Source organism: Pteronotus mesoamericanus, unplaced genomic scaffold, assembly GCF_021234165.1.
Source record: "Pteronotus mesoamericanus isolate MK-2021 breed Mesoamerican mustached bat unplaced genomic scaffold, CSHL_Meso_final scaffold_232, whole genome shotgun sequence".
In the NCBI taxonomy this organism is placed as follows: domain Eukaryota; kingdom Metazoa; phylum Chordata; class Mammalia; order Chiroptera; family Mormoopidae; genus Pteronotus; species Pteronotus mesoamericanus.
This window is the reverse complement of record NW_026555311.1, coordinates 19,348,165-19,369,354: the sequence shown is the minus strand read 5'-3', so window position 1 is coordinate 19,369,354 and position 21,190 is coordinate 19,348,165. Positions and strand designations below refer to the sequence as shown.

At 34.3% G+C, this 21,190-nt stretch overlaps 1 protein-coding gene across 1 annotated transcript in view; it reads left to right on the top strand.

Moving 5' to 3' along the window:
• Window positions 1-21,190, top strand: part of GRID2 (glutamate ionotropic receptor delta type subunit 2) — a 1,366,516-nt gene that overhangs the window by 978,793 nt on the left and 366,533 nt on the right. Inside the window, exon 9 of the mRNA XM_054591733.1 lies at window positions 10,825-10,926. Within this exon, the coding sequence (XP_054447708.1) occupies window positions 10,825-10,926 (102 nt within the window). The remainder of the gene's footprint in view (window positions 1-10,824; window positions 10,927-21,190) is intronic.

The following is a 21,190-nucleotide window of genomic DNA, read 5'->3' as shown; positions in this document are numbered from 1 at the left end:
GATTCAAGGACAAGGGGAGGGGCTCTACATCTTGATGAAAGATTTGTATTCATGCACAGGCATAGGAGGAATTTTCTGTGGCCCTCTTGCAAGCAGAGTACTATACAGTGCTCTGCTTTTTAAATCATTTTCTTTGATGAAGTCTGAACCTTTCTCACAGATTATCTTCCTTCTTTAAATGCAGAACACTCATTATTTATATATGTCTTTTGGAAATCAGTAATATACTGCCTAATGGACTTGTAGGCTTTTCTTTTATAAAAAAATATTTCCTGATTTATCATTTCAAAATATCAAAAACTCTTGGAGGTGAAAGATGATATTCTGGGTTTCCTTGTATCCCATAACACAAGTGCAGGAGGTTTTTAATGCATAACTACCTTCTTGATTAATAAATATTGATGATGGAAGGATAATATATATACACTATGCAGAGTGTTATGTTAGAGTCCACTGGATTATTTATTTCTAAATCTCTTGTAGGTTATTGTGATCAGTTAATCCTGACCTCTTCTAAATATCTCTGACTTTTCCAATACCTATCCTATGTATGTGATTATAGCTAATTGCCGATGGAAATAAATACAGGGGAACATATTTAAAATCATTAATTTCAAAAGAGTAATTGGAAAAGTATGCATATCCACCAAAAATAGCAACTCTTTTTTGAAATATGCTCGCAGGTTTAAACATGCTTGATAATTATGGGAGCCTCAGTTGTTTAAAGGTTTGCAATATCCTGCAATGAAGTAAAAATTGTCTTCAAAGCTGGTAAGAATACTCAGAGAAAGAGTGAATCATTTGATGACTCAATCACCCATGAAACCCAAACATTCCATCCACATATTGCACATAAACACAGGCATCTGATAAAAAGGGAGTCAGAAAGAAAGAAATTACACGGACCTAAACAAAAGTGCCATGTCAGCACGAACATCAGATAAACTGAATGCAAGGGCTGATTTTACTGCTGCTTATCATGAGAGTTATTTGGAAAATTTGAATGAGAAGTTCTTTTTTGTCCATCCCATGAATGACTCTTGGTCTTATATGGATTTATATGGATTTATATCTGTCATATAAAACAATTGTAGAATCACACCCATTATTATGAAATTAGCTGATTTATTCCTCAACTAGCGATAAAACCTGCATGCTACAAAATCCTGTAGGCACTAATATTTAACTTATTTTGGGGGAAAAATAAAACCCATTTGTTCATTCAACAAATACTCATTGTATGCGAACTGTTTGGGTATGCGTCAGTAAATAAAACAGGCAATGATCTTTGTCTTTGTGGAACCTGCAGTTTAATACTTCCATCAGTCCCCCCTTTATCACTATCAATAATGTGCTATCACCTAAATTTGTGTAATATTCAATAAAAAGTGAAGCCCCACTTTATAATAGGAATTATGTATTTATTAAAGAGGGAGACAAGACAGTAATTTTTCCTGACCCCCTTGGAAAGTGACAGATAATTGGTGTGATAAGTGTTAAATAAAATAAAGATTAAAATATAACTGGTATTATCATAAAAGAGAGGAACATGATGCTGTATTGTAGTGACATGAGCTAGCCTAGGGTAGGGACAAGTGATCAGGAAAGTTTACCCTAAGCTATAGATGTTTACATTGAAATGTAAAGAATGAGTAAAAGTGAATTAAGTAATTTATTGAATAATGGCAAGTGTTTAAGATTCTTCTAATCAAGGAAAACTATGTTTTCAAATCACTGACTTTCAAATTTGGCTGTAATTTGGAATCACCTTTGAGGTGGAATTAAATGGATTCAAGGAATTTTTTCTTAAAGGAAGTGAAATTTTTAGATGACCAATGAATTAGGGGTTAGGTGGTAAACTGACGTCTTGGTTTCTGGGTAGTGGAACTGGAAAGATAATAGGGAGTAGATTCTGAGCTTCATCTTTTAGATATTTGAGGTGCCTTTGAGATATCTAAGCAGAGTGCTGAAGAGAATAGAATACAAGGACATTTCTGGTCTTGAGATTTTTAGATTGGGAACAAAAATCTAAAGAGCAATAGAGATGATTTACATTAAACATTGTACATTTACATTAATCTTTTGTTTCATTAAAATAATTATTTTACTTGTACAAAACACTGTAAAGGTATCATGCACACAAAAATGATTAAGATGGTGCCAAATTTAGGAACAATAACTTTAGACTCATGCTCCATCACTAAAACCAGTGACTCTAGATGGTCAGCTTGAGCAACCAACAAAATACTGTTGTTGTAAGAATAATACTAATGAAAATCTCTTTAGTTTTTATGTACTCAGAATATGTCTAAACACTTGACATGTATTAAGTCAATTGATGCTCCCACCAACCCTGGGGAGAAGTCATTTTTACTATTCCCGTTTCAAAGGTAAGAAAATTGAGGCCCAATGTCACATGCCCAGTAGTGAGTGTCAGAACTAAGTAGTCTGGTTTTAGAGTTTCTGAATTTAACCACTATGGTATATTGCCTCTAAATAATAGTAATTTGACACCAAGAATTATTTTAAAAGAAAAGAAAATATATAATAATGTCAGAATATCCTTAAATCAGTTAAATACCATGTGATAACTGAGAGAGGCTGCTATGGCTACATAGAACAACTTTGACATACATACATATATATATATATATATATATATATGTGTGTGTGTGTGTGTGTGTGTGTGTGTGTGTGTGTGTGTGTGTATGGCTTCTCATGTTTATATTCTTTATTTGTGGAAATCACTTAAGTTCATCTTGTTGTAAATATATTTTTACATTCTGCAGAAGGTTTTTTTCAGCAGCAATACAGGGAAATATAAGCAGTCAATCAGGGGATTATTTTCTGACTTTCAAAGACATTTTATCCAGAAGAAAACTCAAGTGCTAAGACTATTACACATAATCTAAAGAACCACTACTTCATGGTAATGACCAAACTGTAGGAATAGAAACTTAGGAGGAAAATTCCCCTAGGGAGCAAGTTTTACCAAGTGAACTTATTTTGCAGGTGGAAATTCCATACAGCAAATTATTATTGGGGGGATTACTGGCACACTGAATTCCTATAATATCAAAGAGGACAACATTCCAATTTAACTCTATAAAACCATTTTGGAGTCAACCTGTCATATGTATTTTTTTAACACTTTTAATCCATTATAGAACTAATAGCTACCAAATAAAAGCTGTATATTTCTAACTGGTTGGCTTTCAGCTACTTTGCCTATGCCCTTGGTGTTTCCTCTTTTCTGTTGAAGGCTAATAAAGCAAATAAAAGAAATATAGTGGCTGGTAACACCTCAGAGCAGTGGATATTTTGTGTCCTGCACATGGAGATTTGGTACTACAACTAGGCTTCGCTGGTTCCATATCAATACAAGCTATAAATGTAGGGATTTCCATTTGGTATCCAATTAAGAGTTCTCTTGACTCCAGTTATTAAAGCCAACATGCTATTGAGCATAAAATTAAAGTTGAACAGTTCAGTTCTTTTTGACATTGTAGCAATGCCTGAAAAATAGGAAGGTAAGTCAAACATCATCCTTTAAAGCCCATGGACAAATGAAATGTGAAAACATTAAGAGGAAAAAGAGTAAATATTTAAAACTTGGGCATTTATTAATAACATAACATGTAATGTTAGGTAGGAACATACTACTATTCTCATGCAAATACATCAACCAGTTTGTTGAACACAAGATATTACATTGATTTTAACAGAAAGCTACAAGATTATTATTGCTTAAGCTCCAATGAAGGAAATAATTAAAGCATTAAGCATTTTTAAGCTTTTAAGATGACTTCGGGCAATAACCAAAAAATACTATAGGAAATCGATATACTGTAATTGAAAGGAAATTGAATTACTTTTTATTTTTGCATCCCTTCTAAATTTTGTCTAGCCTGCCAGACCATGGAAGATAGTAAATCTTCTTTTGCCATCAGCATTATGACTTTCTATAGGCCTCAGGTACTGCACGGGCTACTTTTATTATTATTTACTTAGAAGGGAGATTTTCTGCATTTTCTTTATTAGTCTCTGGCTTCATTGTTTAAAAAAAAAAACAATAAAAGACAGATTGAAAAGCAAAAACACAACCAGACAAAAACGACTTTCTCCACATAGCCAGGGAAGTCAAGTTAATGAAATTTCAAACAATGTAACCAGAGAAGTTGTTAGATAAGCCTCACACTTGAACCTAAGTGAAATTCCTGTTTTTGTGAAACACTATGCCTGTCAATCTTGCTGTGCTGCAAGGGCTATGACCCATTGTAGATACAAATTCAATTTGGATCTATGTGAACTCATTTTTGTTGCTTATTATTGGAAAAGTTATTACAATCAAACAGAATAGCTTGAGGTGAACCTCTGGGAAATGAATAGATACGAACAGAAATTAAAGAAACTTAAAACCTGAGAAATCTTTCAAATAGATGCAGAAAATCAACATTTCCTTTATTTGTTGCTTCTTTGTTTACTTCATCTTTCATGTTTGGTATACATTTTGAGAGGCACCATCAGGCCTTAAGGTAATTGAAATCTGTGCCACGCTTATCTTTAATAAGTTGATCACATAAAGTAGAGATTTAGAATCTCTCATGCACTTCATTTTTCTACTACTTTCTTTAATTTACTTAATGCCTCTTGACTCTTTGAGTTGATGAAAGATAACACAGTGGAAGAAGCAGAATCTCTTGATCCTCAGTTGCTCCTTCTGTAAAATAGAAATGATACTTTTTTTGTTGGGTGGTTTTTAGAAGTAAATTAATTGATATAATTTAAGCTCTATGCACTATGTATATGTGATAATAATTTTTACAAAAATAAGGACAATGATGATCATGATTTTGCCTTTTAAATTGTGTTAAAAGAATGTGAATTCACTAGCTATTATATTGAGCCAGCTCTTAAACAATTCTGAGTCTCAGAGTCCTTGACTATAAAATAAGAATAACTTCTCTACTTACCTTAAATAGATCATGTTGGTGAAAAGAATTTTTAAACTGTAAAGCAGCACCACATTAAAAAAAAAAAAAGAAAAGAAAACTGAATCCAGACTTTAAAAAGCACTAGTTTAAATCCTAGTTTCCTCTCTTAGCAGATATGTGACCTTAGTTGATTCCTTAGTTCCTATGCTTATAATGTAACAATGATAACAGCATCTTCTTATAAACTTACTTTGAGCCTTAAATGAGATCAGGTATGAAGAATTCAGTACCATGGTGACATATAGAAAATGCTTTTAAAAAGCTAAAAAAATCATTCTCTTCTACATAGGAAATAAATATTTTATTTTTTTACTTTTTTGTAGAAGGAATTGGCCCTTTTATTTTATGTATTTATTTATTTTAATTATATTTTATTGATTATGCTACTACAGTTTCCCAGTTTTTTCCCTCTTACCCCTCTCTACCCAGACCCCACCTCATTCCCTCAGGCAATCCCCAATCTGATGTTCACGTCCATGGTTCATACATATGTGTTCTTTCGCTATTCTATTTCCTATGCTGTACTTTACATCCCTGGGGTTATTATGTAACTACCAATTTGTACTTCTTAATCCTTTCACATTTTTCACCCAACCTCCAATCCCCTGCCTCTGGCAACCATCAAAACATTCTCTGCATTGATGACTTTGTTTTTCTGTTCTTGTTTATTTTGATTTTTGGATTCAGTTGTTAAAAAATACATATTTGTTGCTATATTATTGTTCCTCTTTTTTCCTTCTTCTTAACTAAGGCTCTTTAACATTTTATATAATGCTGGGTTGGTGGTGAGGTACTTCTTTAGGGTTTGTTTGTTTGTTTGTTTGTTTTATTTGTTTTTTGTCTAGGAAGCTCTTTATCTGTCCTTCCATTCTAAATGATAGCTTTGCTGGGTAATGTAATCTTCGTTATATTAGCAAGGTCCTTGCTTTTCATTACTTTTAATATTTCTTGCCAATCCCTTCTGGCCTGCAAAGTTTCTTGTGATAAATAAGCTGGAAGTCTTATGAAGGCTCCCTTGTAGGTTACTAACTGCTTTTCTCTTGATGCTTTTAAGATTTTCTTTTTGTCTTTAATTTTGGCATTTTAATTATGGTGTGTCTTGGGTGAGAGTGTCTCTGGGTTCTTCTTGCTTGGGATTCTCTGCGCTTATTGAACTTGTATGTCTATTTCCTTCACCAAGTTAGGGAAGTTTTCTATCATTGTTTTTTCAAACAAGTTTCCAATTTCTTGCTCTCTCTCTTCTCCTTCTGGCAGCCCCATGATGTGAATGTTGGTACACTTTAAGTTGTCCCAGAGGCTCCTTACTCTATTCTCATTTTTTTGGATTATTTTTTTCTTCTTGCTGTTCTGATTAAGTGTTTTTTGCTTTCTTATATTCCAAATCATTGATTTGATTCTTGACTTCATCCACTCTACTGTTGATTCCCTGTAAATTATTCTTTATTTTAATTAATTATACTCCATTTCTGACTGGGTCTTTTTTATGGAGTCCATGCCCTTTTTTATGCTGTTATAGTACCCACTAAGTTCGTTAAACATCCCTATAACAGGTGTTTTGAACTATGCATCTAGTAGTTTGCTTGTCTCCATTTACTTTAGCATTTTTTCTGGAGTTCTTTTCTGTTCTTTCATTTGGGCCATGTTTCTTTGTCTCCTCATTTTTGCAACTTCCCTGTGTTTCACGGATTAGGTAGAGCTGCTACATCTCCCAGGCTTGATAGAGTGGCCTAACATAGTAGGTGTCCTGTAAGGTCCAAAAGCACAGCCTCCTCTATTACCCAAACTAGGTACTCAAAAGTGCCCCCTGTGTGGGCTGTGTACACCCTCCTGTAGTTGTTGAACCTTAATTACTGTTGGCACATCCATGGTCAGCCACTACCTGTGTTCTGTTCCGTCTCACACAGCATTAGCTACAAAATGATCGGCAGATAGCTGCTACTTGTGTTGGGCTTGGAGGTGCCCAAGCAAGACCAAACTGTGGAGAAAGCTGGCTGCTGCTAGTGTCATGTCTGGGGTAACCTAGTGAAAGGTGTGGGACTCACTGAAGTCAGATGTTGCTTATATGAGAAAATTTAGGAAAATCTAAAGCATTTTCCTAAATGCTTCCTAAAATCTAGACCAAGACAAAACATTCATATGGGAAAGCCACTGGCAACAGCTTGGATGGGCCCAAAAGTTGGGTGGGGCAAGGCATGAGGGAATCATCAGGGAAGGAAAAATAGTGTGAGCCAGGTTGATGGAGTTTCAGATATGGTGCCTTCCCACCTGTTCTGTGGCTCTGAGGTGGGGGAGGTGGGGTGGCGGGGCTCAGTAAAGGAACAGAGTCTTCTGCCAGCATTTCTCTCTGGAAGAAAGCTGTCCCTCAGCTCTTGCCTTGGTACCATACAATTCAGTTTCTCCCCATTCTATGATACCTTTCAATCTGCTGCCCCCATGCTGGGGCTCTGAAGGAGTGTGTCAAAGTAAGTCTGTGCCTGGGTCCTTTAAGAGGTTTTTCCAGGGAGTCCAGCTGTTTCTGTCTTCCACAGCCTGAATCCCCACTGGTTTTTACAGCCAGCAGTTATGGTGACTTCTCTTTCTGGCACTGGAACCCTGGGCTGGGGAGCCTGGTGTAGGGCTGGGACACTTCATAACTGATATATCCCTCTCAATTCTTATCTGCTGCACATGGGGGTGGGACCAGCTCTTCCATGTTTCCACCTTTCTTACCAGTCACATTGTAGTTTTTTTTTTTAATTCTGTAGTTATAGGGCTTCCATTCAGCTCGATTTCTGATGTTCCTGAATGATGGTTGTTGTATAGTTTAGTTGTAATTTTGATGTGGTTCTGCAAGAAAGCAAGCCTTGTTTATTTACGCCTCCATTTTGACTGGAAGTCTTATTTTACTTTTTTTAAAATAATTTTTTGTTATGCCCAGTGTTGATATGTGATGAGTAGATCTATTTTATTTCTAGTTTTCCAGAGATTTTGTACCTTACACTTTCTTTACCTTGAAGTTCAGTCTCTGAAAATTCTAGTCCTTGTGGTCCACAGCTAACATACAGCTAACACTAAGTATTAGAGTTCATGTATATGAAGAACTGAGTTAAGTAAAAGGAGTTATCAATCCTAAAATACAGACTGCTTTTTATAAGAACAGGAATAACTTCACAGGTGCTATAATCAAAAGACATTTGAGTCTGATAGAAAAAAAAAGAAAAAACAAATGAAAGAAGAGAGGGAGGGAGGAAGAGAAAAAGAAAGGTGAAAAAACGTTATCAAGCTATTAAGCAAAGTAGAAAATTATGTCTTATATGTGAGAGAATCTGGTCAAACATTAAAATATATGAGTACTTCATATCAGTTTATTTACTTGCCTACCATGCACACACTTGATATTAAAAATAAAACCTCAAGCAAGGACATTGATTGGCTTGGGTTACATAAACAATTTTTAACAATTGCCAAACCAAAGAGCTGGAATCATGAAAAAAAATGGATCATCTGGAATGCTTGTCTAGGGATGAAAAAAACAAACAATTTTCCAAATGGCCAAGGGGGTGGGGGGTTAATAAAGACAGGGCCATTGGAAGATCAATGTGAATAAAATTTTAAAAAGAGAGGAGAAATATCATGTATGGTATACATAATGTTTAAGTCATTGTCCTGGTCTGAAGACAAAACTATATCTATCTACTTTACCTATGCCTATTACTTTTTCATTATTGTTATTTCAAACCCCCTAATACTAGAGTAATTTAGAATTTTTGAACCACTGGCTGTATTCAGTTATGTTAAAGGGAGGACAGAATTAAGAAGGAGGTGGAAATCATATCTTTTAAAATGTTGTCCAGAGCATCATTGAAACAAACTGCTCAGCAAGTTTTGTCTATTTCAGTGGTTAAATATTTTAACTAGTAAGTACACTAGAATACTATGGCCAAGCTAGCACTAATAGCTGTCATTTATTTAGGCAAATTGACAATAAATTTACCAAACTTAAAAAAAAAACCTCAATGTGAAAAAAAAATGAGTTTCTGTGTTTACTTTGGCAGCTTAGACATATTTATCATGAATGAAATGATGTAGAAAAACTTTTTATTCAGCTTAAAATTAAGTAATATAGTTGTAAAATGGATATCACATTGGAAAGTTATCTCCTCTCTTAATATTGTAGATCACTTTTTCACTATTTGATTTAGGAAAATAAAATCTTAAAAAAGTCATTAGAAAAAGTGCACATCAAGGAACGTAATTGAGGATAGACTTTGGTTGACCTCAGAAGAGAACAAAGCTCAAAAGAAATTTCATAAGGTTTTAACTTTGACAAGAGGACTACAATATCTCTGATAATTAGACTTTGAACACATTTGGATTTGCTAATTGGATCTAAGTTCTAATTAGACTTTTTATGTAACTGAGAATGACATATCATTGCATAAATTTAATGTGCTTTTACAGTTGAAACCAACAATTAGCAGTCTTTTCCAAGTTATTTTAATAAGAAAGAAGCTGGCTTTTTGTTTATATTGTAACATCCCTTTCTCTTAAGATAGATGGGGGGCGGGGGGGAGTAGGTTTATAGTTGTGAATACACAGAACAGTTTATTCTAGTATTATTTATTTATTAATTATTGTATTATTTTCCATATGAACAACTGTAAACCTACTTTTGCCCCATGTTGTATTTTGTATATTTTAGTTTTCTTAATTAAAGCCCTTTTGGGGAACTCAAAGAGAAACTTAGTTTTAATAGAAATCACCTGAATCATTTATTTGTGAAGGATAATTGCCAGTATGTTGATGACTTTGGAAGCCACAAACAAAATGCAACATAAAGAAATAAATCCCAGTCTTTAAAAGGAAGCAGCACAAATAACCACGTGCCCCTTTAAACCATTCAGTTAATCAAAACATTCTCTGAATATGACTAAAGGTTTGTCACAGTTTTAAGCAGGCAAATGTGGAATAGGATCCCAAATGCGAAGGCTCATGGATCTGGTATCAGGATTAATGGCATGACATTTCTTCCCAAGATATATATTACAGCATTCTCTTCGCAGTTTTGCTTCTTGAGTAGTTATTTGGTAGTTCAAGTCATGGCAACTCCTTTTCTTGTTATTTCTGAGTTAAGAATCATCCATTTTTATGCCTTGTGATTTATAGGTAATAATTTTAAAACTGGTAGTCATCAGACTTGGATATTACAAGAGATCAGAATTACATAAAGATGTAAAACTAAACCAGTGTTTTAGAGAGTAAAAAGCAGTGAATCATGGCAAGACTTTAAGGAAAAGACTGTTTCCGACGTTATCCAAGTTAAATTATAGCACTGACAAAAAAGGGCCTATTATATTGTCTTACATACTGTGAATATTTGGAATCAACAAAGCCATATACATGATGTTTTCCTCAAATAAAAGCTGCTATCCTTCCCAATAAAAGCAGTGTAACATCTAATTAAAACCACTGAAACAGTAAAAAAAATCTAACTTGTGCAATAATTGATGTATTAAGACAGATGTTATGCTAGAATTATATGCACTATTATTTTTCCAATTAGTGCATTTCCAAGACTGAGTTATTGGTATATTTATAACCCCTAATTAAGTCAGATGTCCACGGCAAGTCTCCTAAAGCATGTCAGGTACTGTCATATGCTATGTAATGATATTTAAAAGCAACAAATGTTATTTTTGATGCTCATTTTCTAGTAAAAAGGAAAATGTGCACAAGACCCTTCCTGTATCAGTTATTCCAAGATTTATCACACAGTTCTCTGAAAGGTCTGTCTATAGGTGATTGGACTGTTCCTCTAGCAAAAAAGTGATCATGCTATTTTATCTTTCAGCTTGGGTGCTGGAATCCTGTCACGGGGCTGAATGGGTCACTGACTGACAAGAAACTGGAGAATAACATGCGTGGAGTAGTTCTCCGTGTGGTGACTGTTCTGGTAAGTCTTACCTGAGCCTTTTGGTTTTTGATGTCTACAGGTTACTTTATTCTTTATTTATTTTTTGTTAACTGATGCAATCAATAATCTTAAAAGAGCTTTAGCAAGACCTGACTATGCTCTTTCTAAGATATTCTTAATGGTTTTATTTTCCAGCCTTTATTTTATGTGCATTGAATCAGATTTTTGCAGCCTTTTCTTTCAGTAACTTTCTTAGAAATTTTAGGCTGGAATTCTCTCCTTCTAAAGAGTCCTACACGTGATAAAGTGAAGGTATCACTCAGGCATTCTCTCACTGAAACCCTAGAGTATGCATAAATGTAGGGAATTGGGCCAAACAAGAGTAAACTTGATTAAAGTTGTACATTCAGTATTACTTAAACTTTAATAATAGAGTAAGCCAATACTCTTCCAATAAGACCCTACTTCAAAGGAAAAGCATCCATCTGTTAATAAATATTTATTGAGTATAAACTGTATTCAAACTCGGTGCTAATTACTGGGTAAACTAGTGAAAAAACAATTGTTATTTTTGTCTTTATATCTGTTATCACCTAGTGATTCTGTGAATATTAAATGAGTGATACTTATGAAAACTTTATTGCAATTCCATTTACTTGTTAGAAAATAAAAAATAGTAATTATTATTAATTTATACATTAATTTTCTGTCACAATAAGCATAAAATATTAACAAAAATATCCTTAGTAAGATACTGAAATAGATACTGTCTAAATAGCCATAAAGCATGAATACATGCAATCTCCCTGGCTATTTCAGTGCAGTCAGCCTGGTGCTACTTTATAGTTCGTTTTGAAACTAATAGTCATAGTTATTAACTTTATTTTCCTTCAAGAAACCCTACTTGTTTTTTAATTTGAAAAAGTATTTCTTACAAAATAAAAGAATTACAGAATTAGTAAACAGGAGAAACAAACTCTCTTTTTTATATGTTAATGCTAGTTAGATGTTTAGCGAAGTTTATAGCAGCATTGGCTGCCCTCTGTACATTGTTTAATACAAATTAAGTAGATTCAATATAATTTCATGGTGTCAAAAATCTGTGATATTCTCTATAACAAGAACTACAAATGAGTAGTTTACCACCCCCCCCATTGATGCCTATAGTTTACTACTACTTATTGTTTTAATATAATTTTTAATTTTGGGGAAATAATTATATTATGAGCAAATCAAAACTTAAATGTGGAAATGCTTCTGTATGTATGTACCTAAGGGTATAGATATGCATTCACATTGATGTGATAATATTGAAGAAAACCCAGGCATCTGAAGTGCAGTAAAGTATTAAGTCTCTTCTTTAGTGATTAACGTGAAAACTTAAGCGACAGTCACAATAAAAGATAATATATATGCTCTGCTTTTGTCTTCAGGTTCATATTTTAAGGCAAGTCAACCTCATTTAGTCACTAAACAAACATTTATTTAGTATTTGTCATATGAAAAACTTGGTAATGACATAAGATGAATAATACAATATGTCTATGTATTAAATATATACTGTGTGCCAGATAATTCTAGTAATATATTTGCATATATAACTTTATACCAGTCCTCACAGTATTTCCAATAAATAGATAGCATTCTAATCCCAAGAATCTGGTAGAGGCAAGTGAGACATTCAGAGGTTGGGAAAAAATAATAAATGTGTAGGATTACAGCAGAGAGTAAGGAGCAGAGAGAGCTGGGATTCAAATCCAGGAAGTTTGACTTCAGACCCTGTAAGCTCTTTCCTCTTAACATTACATTATACTCTTTGTGTTCCTACTGTGATAAGTGTGAGAAGTGAGGTATTTATAGGATATAACTTGACTTGAGAGTTCAAAATACTTACACTGAGTAAGATGAAAGTGAGTTATATTGAAAAAAACTTCATAAAGCCAATTATTTTAAATTCCTTTCCAGGCTGAACAAAATGGTTGTTATTTTGTACCTGGAATGGTATTACTTCACACAGTGATACTGCCTGTATTCCCCAGTCTCACCTCTATGACTCATGACGGTCTCTGTTTCCCACAAATTCAGCCCGCATAGACCCCAAATATTGTTAGTGGGTGGAAATATAGGAGCAGTCTGTTTTGCACAAGTCCTCTGTGATGCACTATGGATTTATCAGTTGAGTGTCCAGTTAAGTGAAAGATTATTACATTTATTACACTCCCACAGTATATAGCCATTGTACTTGATTTTGCAGACCTCCTGGTTCTTCCTGTAATTGTTACTTGAATGGAAATTAGCCATGACCTTCTTAATTATTCCTACAAACACCTTAGGGTCTAGCTCTTACTTACTTACTTGGATTTTCAAGCTTCCACCCAATATGGAGGATCATCACTCTTCTCTCAACCTACCTGTCAATTCCAAAATTTTGATGTCCACTAAATTTGGGGGAAAAAAACCCCTTATATTTGGTCTATATTAGACTTAATTTAGCCACTCTAATAACCCCTTTTATTCCAACATTTAAGAAAGGGGAAATAGCAGGGAAGGACCATGTGTAAAACCCTTGTGGAGATGTTTATCAGCCTTTATTCTAACTGCAGTCTAGTCCCATTCTTTTTTTTTTTTTAATGTTTTATTTATTTTTAGAGAGAGGGGAAGGGAGGGAGAAAGACAGGGAGAGAAACATCAATGTGTGGTTGCCTCTCACATGCCCCCTGCTGGGAACCTGGCCCGCAACCCAAGCATGTGCCCTGACCAGGAATTGAACCAATGACCTTTTCAGTCCACAGACCAGCACTTAGTCCACTGAGCCATACCAGCCAGGGCGAGTTCCAGTTCTACACATATACACACAATGCTTTTACTTTTTAGGAAGGAAATGCTATCTATGACATACCTAAGATTCGAAACCCCCAATCTTATCACTGTTAATAATACTTCATTGACTTATAGGAAATAATCTAATATTTATTTTAAACTAAGTGATTCAGCATTATATTATTTATGATCCCAGGGGCAAATAAACGATATACTCAAATGGTTAATTGAGGAGAATTAAGTAAAATTTAAAATATCAACAAAGGATGTTGAAGCACCAGGGCCTAAGTTCACAGCAAGCCTTGACTACCTGGATGTCTGATGGAGGCATGGGGAGGGAGCAGTATTAATAGACCTGCAATAGATAGAACCATGGAATAAAGAGCACACAATAGTAACTGTGACCTTTGCTATAGAAAGGAGATAGAAAAAGAGAAGCCTTGCCAAAACCTCAATCAAGCAGTTAGAAAATGGGTAGAAGGTTTACCCTGTGTCACTCCTCCTGTCTTTTCATTGTATCTAGTTGCAAGGCCATCCATAAATCAGAGAACAAGAGAGCCCAAGTAATGAAGACCATGAAGGTCAGCCTCCCAAGTCACAGAGTAGGGCACTGAAGGACACAGTAAGTCTGAAGAGGAAAACAAAAAAAACCAACACCAGCATCTATTATTTGAACAAACCTATTAAGAACTTTAGATGTGTTTAGTCCTTATACAAAATCTGTAAGAGATGCACTATTTATATTAGAAGGATAAAAAAGGCACAAAAGAATAAACTAAATTTCCACGTCCATATAATTAATAAGAGCCAGAGATAAATTTCAAGTACAAAGATCCTAGTTCCAGAGGCCATGACCTTAGCTACTGTGATATTCTGTCTTTCAAATTAGATTGAGCTTGTGTTAGGTTTAAATTAAATATGATATTTCAGGGACATAGAGTTTTTTCACACTTTCATATCCCTGAAATCTGAATGCATCTTTATGTCTCCTTGTAGTTATAATCAGCAGCATTTTTTGTTTATATTAGTGGTAGGTAAAATGATTGTACATCTCATAATTGAAAACATTTTAGATTAAATAATGTATGGATGGTATTTTTACAAAATTAATTAAGTTAATGGATATTCCTGGAAAGTTAAATTCAACAAAACTGGGAAAGAAGCCATCATAAAGAGAGAGACTATTTTAAGAAAATAGGGGAAAAGACCAGACAAAGAACATGTATGAATGACCCATGGACATGGACAACAGAGTGGGCATTGACTGTGGGGACGGGGGACGGGGGTAGCAGTGGGGTAAGTGGAGGAGGGAAAAGGGGAAAAATTGAGACAACTGTAAAAGAATAAACATAATTAAACAAAGAAGATAGAAAAGAAATAACAGTAAGAAATAAAACAATTTTAAAATATAGGACACTAATAACAATAAAAAATTACTTTCTAAACTGTAACTGTCACTGGAGTCATAAAAAGATAAAAATTGAAAGTACACCAAAGAAGGTTATCTAAACCAATCCTACACAAAGCAAAGCCCAAACTATGTGTTGAGAGAAAGATGTTTCCTTAACCAACTCACTATAGGAAGAGTGTAGCAAGATGATGCCTACTGAGATATCATTTTAAGAATACTTTCCTTTTTCTAAAATGTTTCTCTATTATTAGTATCACATTTTAGAATTTTTTTAAACAAGTTTATTTCCATGTGAAAATTTACCTGTTATCTGAGATCATAGAAAGGTAAAATAATTATATAGTACACCCTAAACTATTAGCCTTGACTCAGTAACTATTTGTTGAGTATGTATTATAAGCTAAGCATTGTGCTAAATCCCAAAGGGGAAAAGATAAATAAGATATAATTCTTTCTTTCAAAGAGTTCCTCATTAACCATTTTTTCAAAATTATTAAGTTTTCTATATGAAAATAGAACCCATGTGGGAAGGACTCAGAATTAAATATATTTTGGAGAAGCTTGGAAAAAATGATAAAGTTGAGAGAGAGAGAGAGAAAAAGAGAGAGGAAAAACCAAAGCCATGGTCTTTTTGTGATCTTTAAAGGTTATAGGAGAGTTTAATTTAATTTCTCATTCAGAACTTTCCTTTTTCTGTAATAAATTTATTACTGTTAGACTATTCCTCTAAACTATAAGTACCAATAAAACACAAAGTTGGTTTTCACTTACAATGCCTGAAATATATAATCAGATCAGTAAATATTTATTCAAGAAACAAAAATAAAATGTCTGCTAACATGCAGCAGGAAAAGAGATTGACAGAGAGAGAGAGAGAAAAGGAAAAGAGTGGGGAAGAGAAAAAATAAAGAACTCTACACATGATTACGAACAAGGATGGACACAAGATAATGTCTGAATATGGAATTTTAGGATTCTCTATTCTTTGATTTCCATCCACTAAGTCCAAATTTTCAAGAGAGATGGCAAATAATTACTGTATTACTAAATCTTTTGACAATATTTATATTAAAAAATTACATACCCCATTTACAATGTGTCTAAATAACTATGCTTTTAAGGCAAAGAAATAGGAAGTTTTAATTCAAAACATCAAGAATGGTTCATTTATTAAATAACAAATACACATGTGATGAGAAGTTACAGGTACTATAGAAACATTTATATTCTCTTGGCTTTACAAACAGTCATTGTTTTCTCTTTGTTTCGCAATATTTTCATTTCCATGTGGACTGATCTTACATAATTCATGTCCCCACTATCTGCGGAAAGCATAGAATTAGACAAAATCAGGAAAATGAATAAAGGGGGAAAAGAATAAATTAGGGTACCATTGACTATGTTACAATCTTCTAAGGAAACTACAATTTAAATATAAGGAAAGAACCAACCTCTTCTCTTGGATTAATTTTTAAAATTTAACCTGCTTATCCTAAATACAGGTAAAAAGTAAATTTGATTTTTTTTATGTTAAGAAACATTGTGGTTTTTTCATGTTAAGGAACATGTGGGCAACAGATTATCAATTTATACCATATACAACTATGTATGAAAGGTAAATATAGTAATTTATGTGTGTCAGTATAAGATCAAGTGAGTACTTTATTCTAGATATACCATTTAAACAAAAAGCAAATAGTATAAAATTAATTTTCTAATTGGAAGTACTTCAATCTACTTTATTTCTTTTTCTTCACTTAGTCTCATGTCCTCAATACACTCATATTAAAAACATTCGACATATACTGCAAAGAGCATTAGATTTATAATCAAAGGACAGCAGTTCAAGATTTATCTTTTCTACTTAACAGATCATTGAGCTTACGGAAGCCAAGGGGTTGTTCTGAACCTCAATTTTTCTGTCTGTAAAAGAGGAACATAAAAGTGGCCACACAGGGTAGTTGTGATATTAAATTATGTGAAAGCTTTTAGTAAAGTGCAGAGCGTTTGTTATTACCTCTGCAGCTGAAAAAATGATATGTAAATTAACTAAAAAAAATGAACGTGAGTGATTAGAAAAACATAATTAATCGTTGTCATCAATCTTTAAGTTTTTGTGGGACATTATTTAAAGAATCCTAAGGCAGACAAGCAAACATAAGCTGTGTAGTCATGAGTTTTAGGCCCAATCATTGTTACCATAATTTGAAAGGCTGCTAATGAAAACCGTAAACAACTCTCATGCTAGTGAAGCTTGTGCTTCTTAGAGAAAAAAATAAACAGAAATACTTAATGCTGAAAAAAACCCAAAATATAACCTGTGTAAGTTTCAAAATAATGTGTGTCAATTATATTGTCTCAAAGGAACTATGGTTTTAGGCTAGATTTAAATAGACTGTATATGTTAATATATAACTAAGAAAATACTAATAATAACAACCATGGAATTGTGCTGTTACTATGCTAAGTTTTTTGCTAAGAACATGGTCCAAGTTTTTGCTATTTGGAGACTTTCAGCATTTTGAACACCCAAAGAGGTTCAAGGTTTCCTGAGTTCTCAGCCTTTGAGTCTGGTGAACCCAGGGGCAAAATTAAGGGCTTGCAGAATAAGGTTGATAAGAGGCTCTAGGGAGAAGACACAAACCGCAAGGAGATGGAAAGGGAGGTGATGGCGAGATCGGGGAGCAATGTCTCAAAAGGGCTCCTTTGCAGAAGTCAGTAAATAAGAAAGTTCAGTTCAGAGCCCCAGGCAAAAGTGACAACTGTGGCTGAGAAAATTTTCAGCAGATATTATATAAAATAACCTGAAAGTTGCAATAAAATATGGTAAATATCATTTAATAACTATTATATTTGAACTGCACATTATAGAATTGTGGTTAACAACACCATCCCTGAAGGAATTCTACTCTAAGTGGCAGGGTGAGATGTTTTCTACAAAACTGCAAATAACTAATCAAATAAATCATAACAATTTAAAGTCTCTGGAAATTTCCCTAAGGGCATATAGAAAATCAATTATCACTTATTCAAGAAAACCTACTAAAACAAATGTCTGTGGCACCTGAGCTTTATCCTTCCCTTTTTCCTTCCATCTCACCATCCGTCCTGTCCAGCTTCATGGAGACTCCCCTCCAAGAAGGTTTGGCCAAGAAGGCAAGGTTTTCTCTCTCCTAAATTCTTAACCAAGGCTTATCTAACCTGGAGCGACAGGCTGCTAGCATTTCTCATACTCTTCAACTCTAATCTGAAGGGGTAAATTCCTGCTGAGTGTGGCCAAGAATTTGAGGGCTCCCTTTTCCCACCCAGCCCACCCCATGCAATGCAGCACCTATTCCAAGTGTGGCAGGCATAGAATACTGAGGGCCTTGATTGCCATCACCCCTTTTTCTAAGGACAGAGCTTTTAAGTCAACAGAGATAAGTAAAAAAGACCAGGGACTGCTACCTAACGCAGTATCCAGAGTAGTAGCACAAAGATTTTGCCCAGAGGAGAGGTGATCCATTAGAAAAAAGTGTACTTAAGTATTCTCCAACTATTTGAAATACAGGATGGGGAAGTTCAAGCCTAAGGCTCCTCTTAATTAATAGCACAAGCTAAATCATATGCCGGATAGCCAACCAGAGAAAACCAGTGAATGAGATTTCCGGGAATCATAATAAATTTTAAAGGCTGACCACTAAAGTAACCTCTAACAAAATTTATTTCCTTCAAACTACTGAGAAAACCCTGACATCGTTGACAAAAATAACGTGATTAGCCAGTAATTAGTGGAACCTAATGTCTTAAAGGCTACAATGAATATGACACAATATGAATATGGACAAAAATATCTTCAACAAAATGCTTAAAGACTGAATCTAGCACCTTATAAACAGGATTATTCACTGTGACCAAGTGGAATTTATCCCAGGAATACAAGGTTGGCTCAACTTATAAAAACCAATGTAATTTATTAATAAATGAAGGAGTAAACCCACATAATTATCTCCATAGATATAGAAAAATGAATAAAATGCAAAATACTTGCATGATATAGAACAGTCAATAATCTAGTAATAGAAGGGAATTTCTAAACTTGATAAAAAGCATCCATAAACCTGCAGCTAACATCATATCAATGGTGAAAAACTGAAAGCCCCTTCTAATCCCTTAAGTTCAATCACAAGGCAAGGATGTCTGTTCTCACTATCTGTTCAACACTGGGCTAGAGATTCTAGCTGCACAAATAGTGAAAGAAATTAAATAAAAGGAATGAGATTAGAAAGGAAGAAATAATTTTTTTAATTTGCAAATGAAATGATCTTACATTAAAAAGAAAAAAAACCCTAAAGAGTACACACACATTATTAGCATTAATAAATGAGTTCAGCAAGTTTGCAGGGTAAATGATCAACATACAAAAATCAATTATATTTCTGTGTACTAGCAATGAGAAATCCAAACTGGAAATTAATAAAGCACTTCCATTTATGTATATAAAGAGAATAAAATAATTAAGAATAAACTTAACAAAAGAACAACAATATTTGTATGCTGAATGCTACAAAATATTGTTAAGAAATTTTAAAATCCTAAATAAATAGGTATTATGAAGTCATGGATTGGAAGATTTAATATTAAGACAGTATAATTCACTCTGGTTGGAGTGGGGCTCAGCGGATTGAGCACTGGCTTGTGAACCAAAAGGTCACTGGTTCGATTCCAGGTCAAGGCATATGTCTGAGTTGTAGGCCAGGTCCCTGGTTGGGGGCATGTGAGAGGCAACTAATTGTTGTATCTTTTGCATATCAATGTTTGTCTCTCTCTCTTTCTCCTTCCCTTCCCTTCTCTCTCTCAAAATAAATAGATAAAATATTTTAAAAATTAAGATGGCAATATTCTCCAAACATGTCTGAAGATTCAATAAAATCCTATCAAAATTCTAGCTATCCCTTTTTAGTCATAATTGGCCAACTGATGCTAAAATACTCATGAAAATGCAATAAAACCATAATAGAAACATATACACATCCACATATACAAAAAATTTGAAAAACAAGAACTAAGTCATAAGAATCACACTTCTGAGCTTAGATCAATAGACTAGAATTGTGGGTCCAGAATCAACTCATAGAGCTATGGTTAATTGATTTTCAATAAGCATTTCAAGATAATTAAAATGGGGAAAGAGTAGTCTTTTCATATGAATACCTACATGCGAAAAATGAATCCACACCTCTACCTCCAACTATATATGAAAATTAACTCAAAATTGATTATAGACATAAACATAAGAGCTAAAACTATAAAACTTCAGGAGAAAACATAGGTTTAAACCTTTGTAACCCTATTTTGACAATAGATTTTTAGATATGACACTCAAAGTACAAACAACCTAAAAATAATATATTTCATCAATATTAAAAATCTTTTTGTCTCTCCCCGTCAAGATAGAAGTATAGGTAAACACAGCTCACCTTCTCACACAACCACAGCAAAAATTACAACTAGACTACAAAAAAAATATCACCCAGAATCAGAAAATCGAGTTGTATGGAAACCTGACAATCAAGGAATTGAAGAAGTCACATTCATTCAGATAGGTAGGAGGGCTGGAGATGCAGAGATGCACAGAGAGGTATGGACACCCAGAGATGTGGAATGGGAAGTCCCACGCTCACATGTGGTGGATAAAAATTGAGAGGGATACCTCTGGAGCAAGGGATCCTAGCCCCACACCAGACCACCAAGCCAGGGGTTCCACTGCCAGGAAGATAAGTTCCCATAACTTCTGGCTGTAAAAACCAGTGGAGGGTGGGCAGCAGAAGAAAACTGGGATTCTCACGTGATTCCTCTTAAAGGACAGGCAATAGACTTAGGACTTACACAGATGCACTCACTCTGGGCTTCAGCACCTGGACAGCACTTGGAAGGGCACCAGGGGCATATAGGGAGAAACTGAAGTGTCTGGCACCAGGATGAGTGCCAGAGGACACCTTCCTCCTGGGAAAAACTTCAGAGGCCATGCAGCAGCATTGTCCCCTTCTTGAGCCCTTCCTGACACAGAGCCACAGGGTATCAGAACCATAT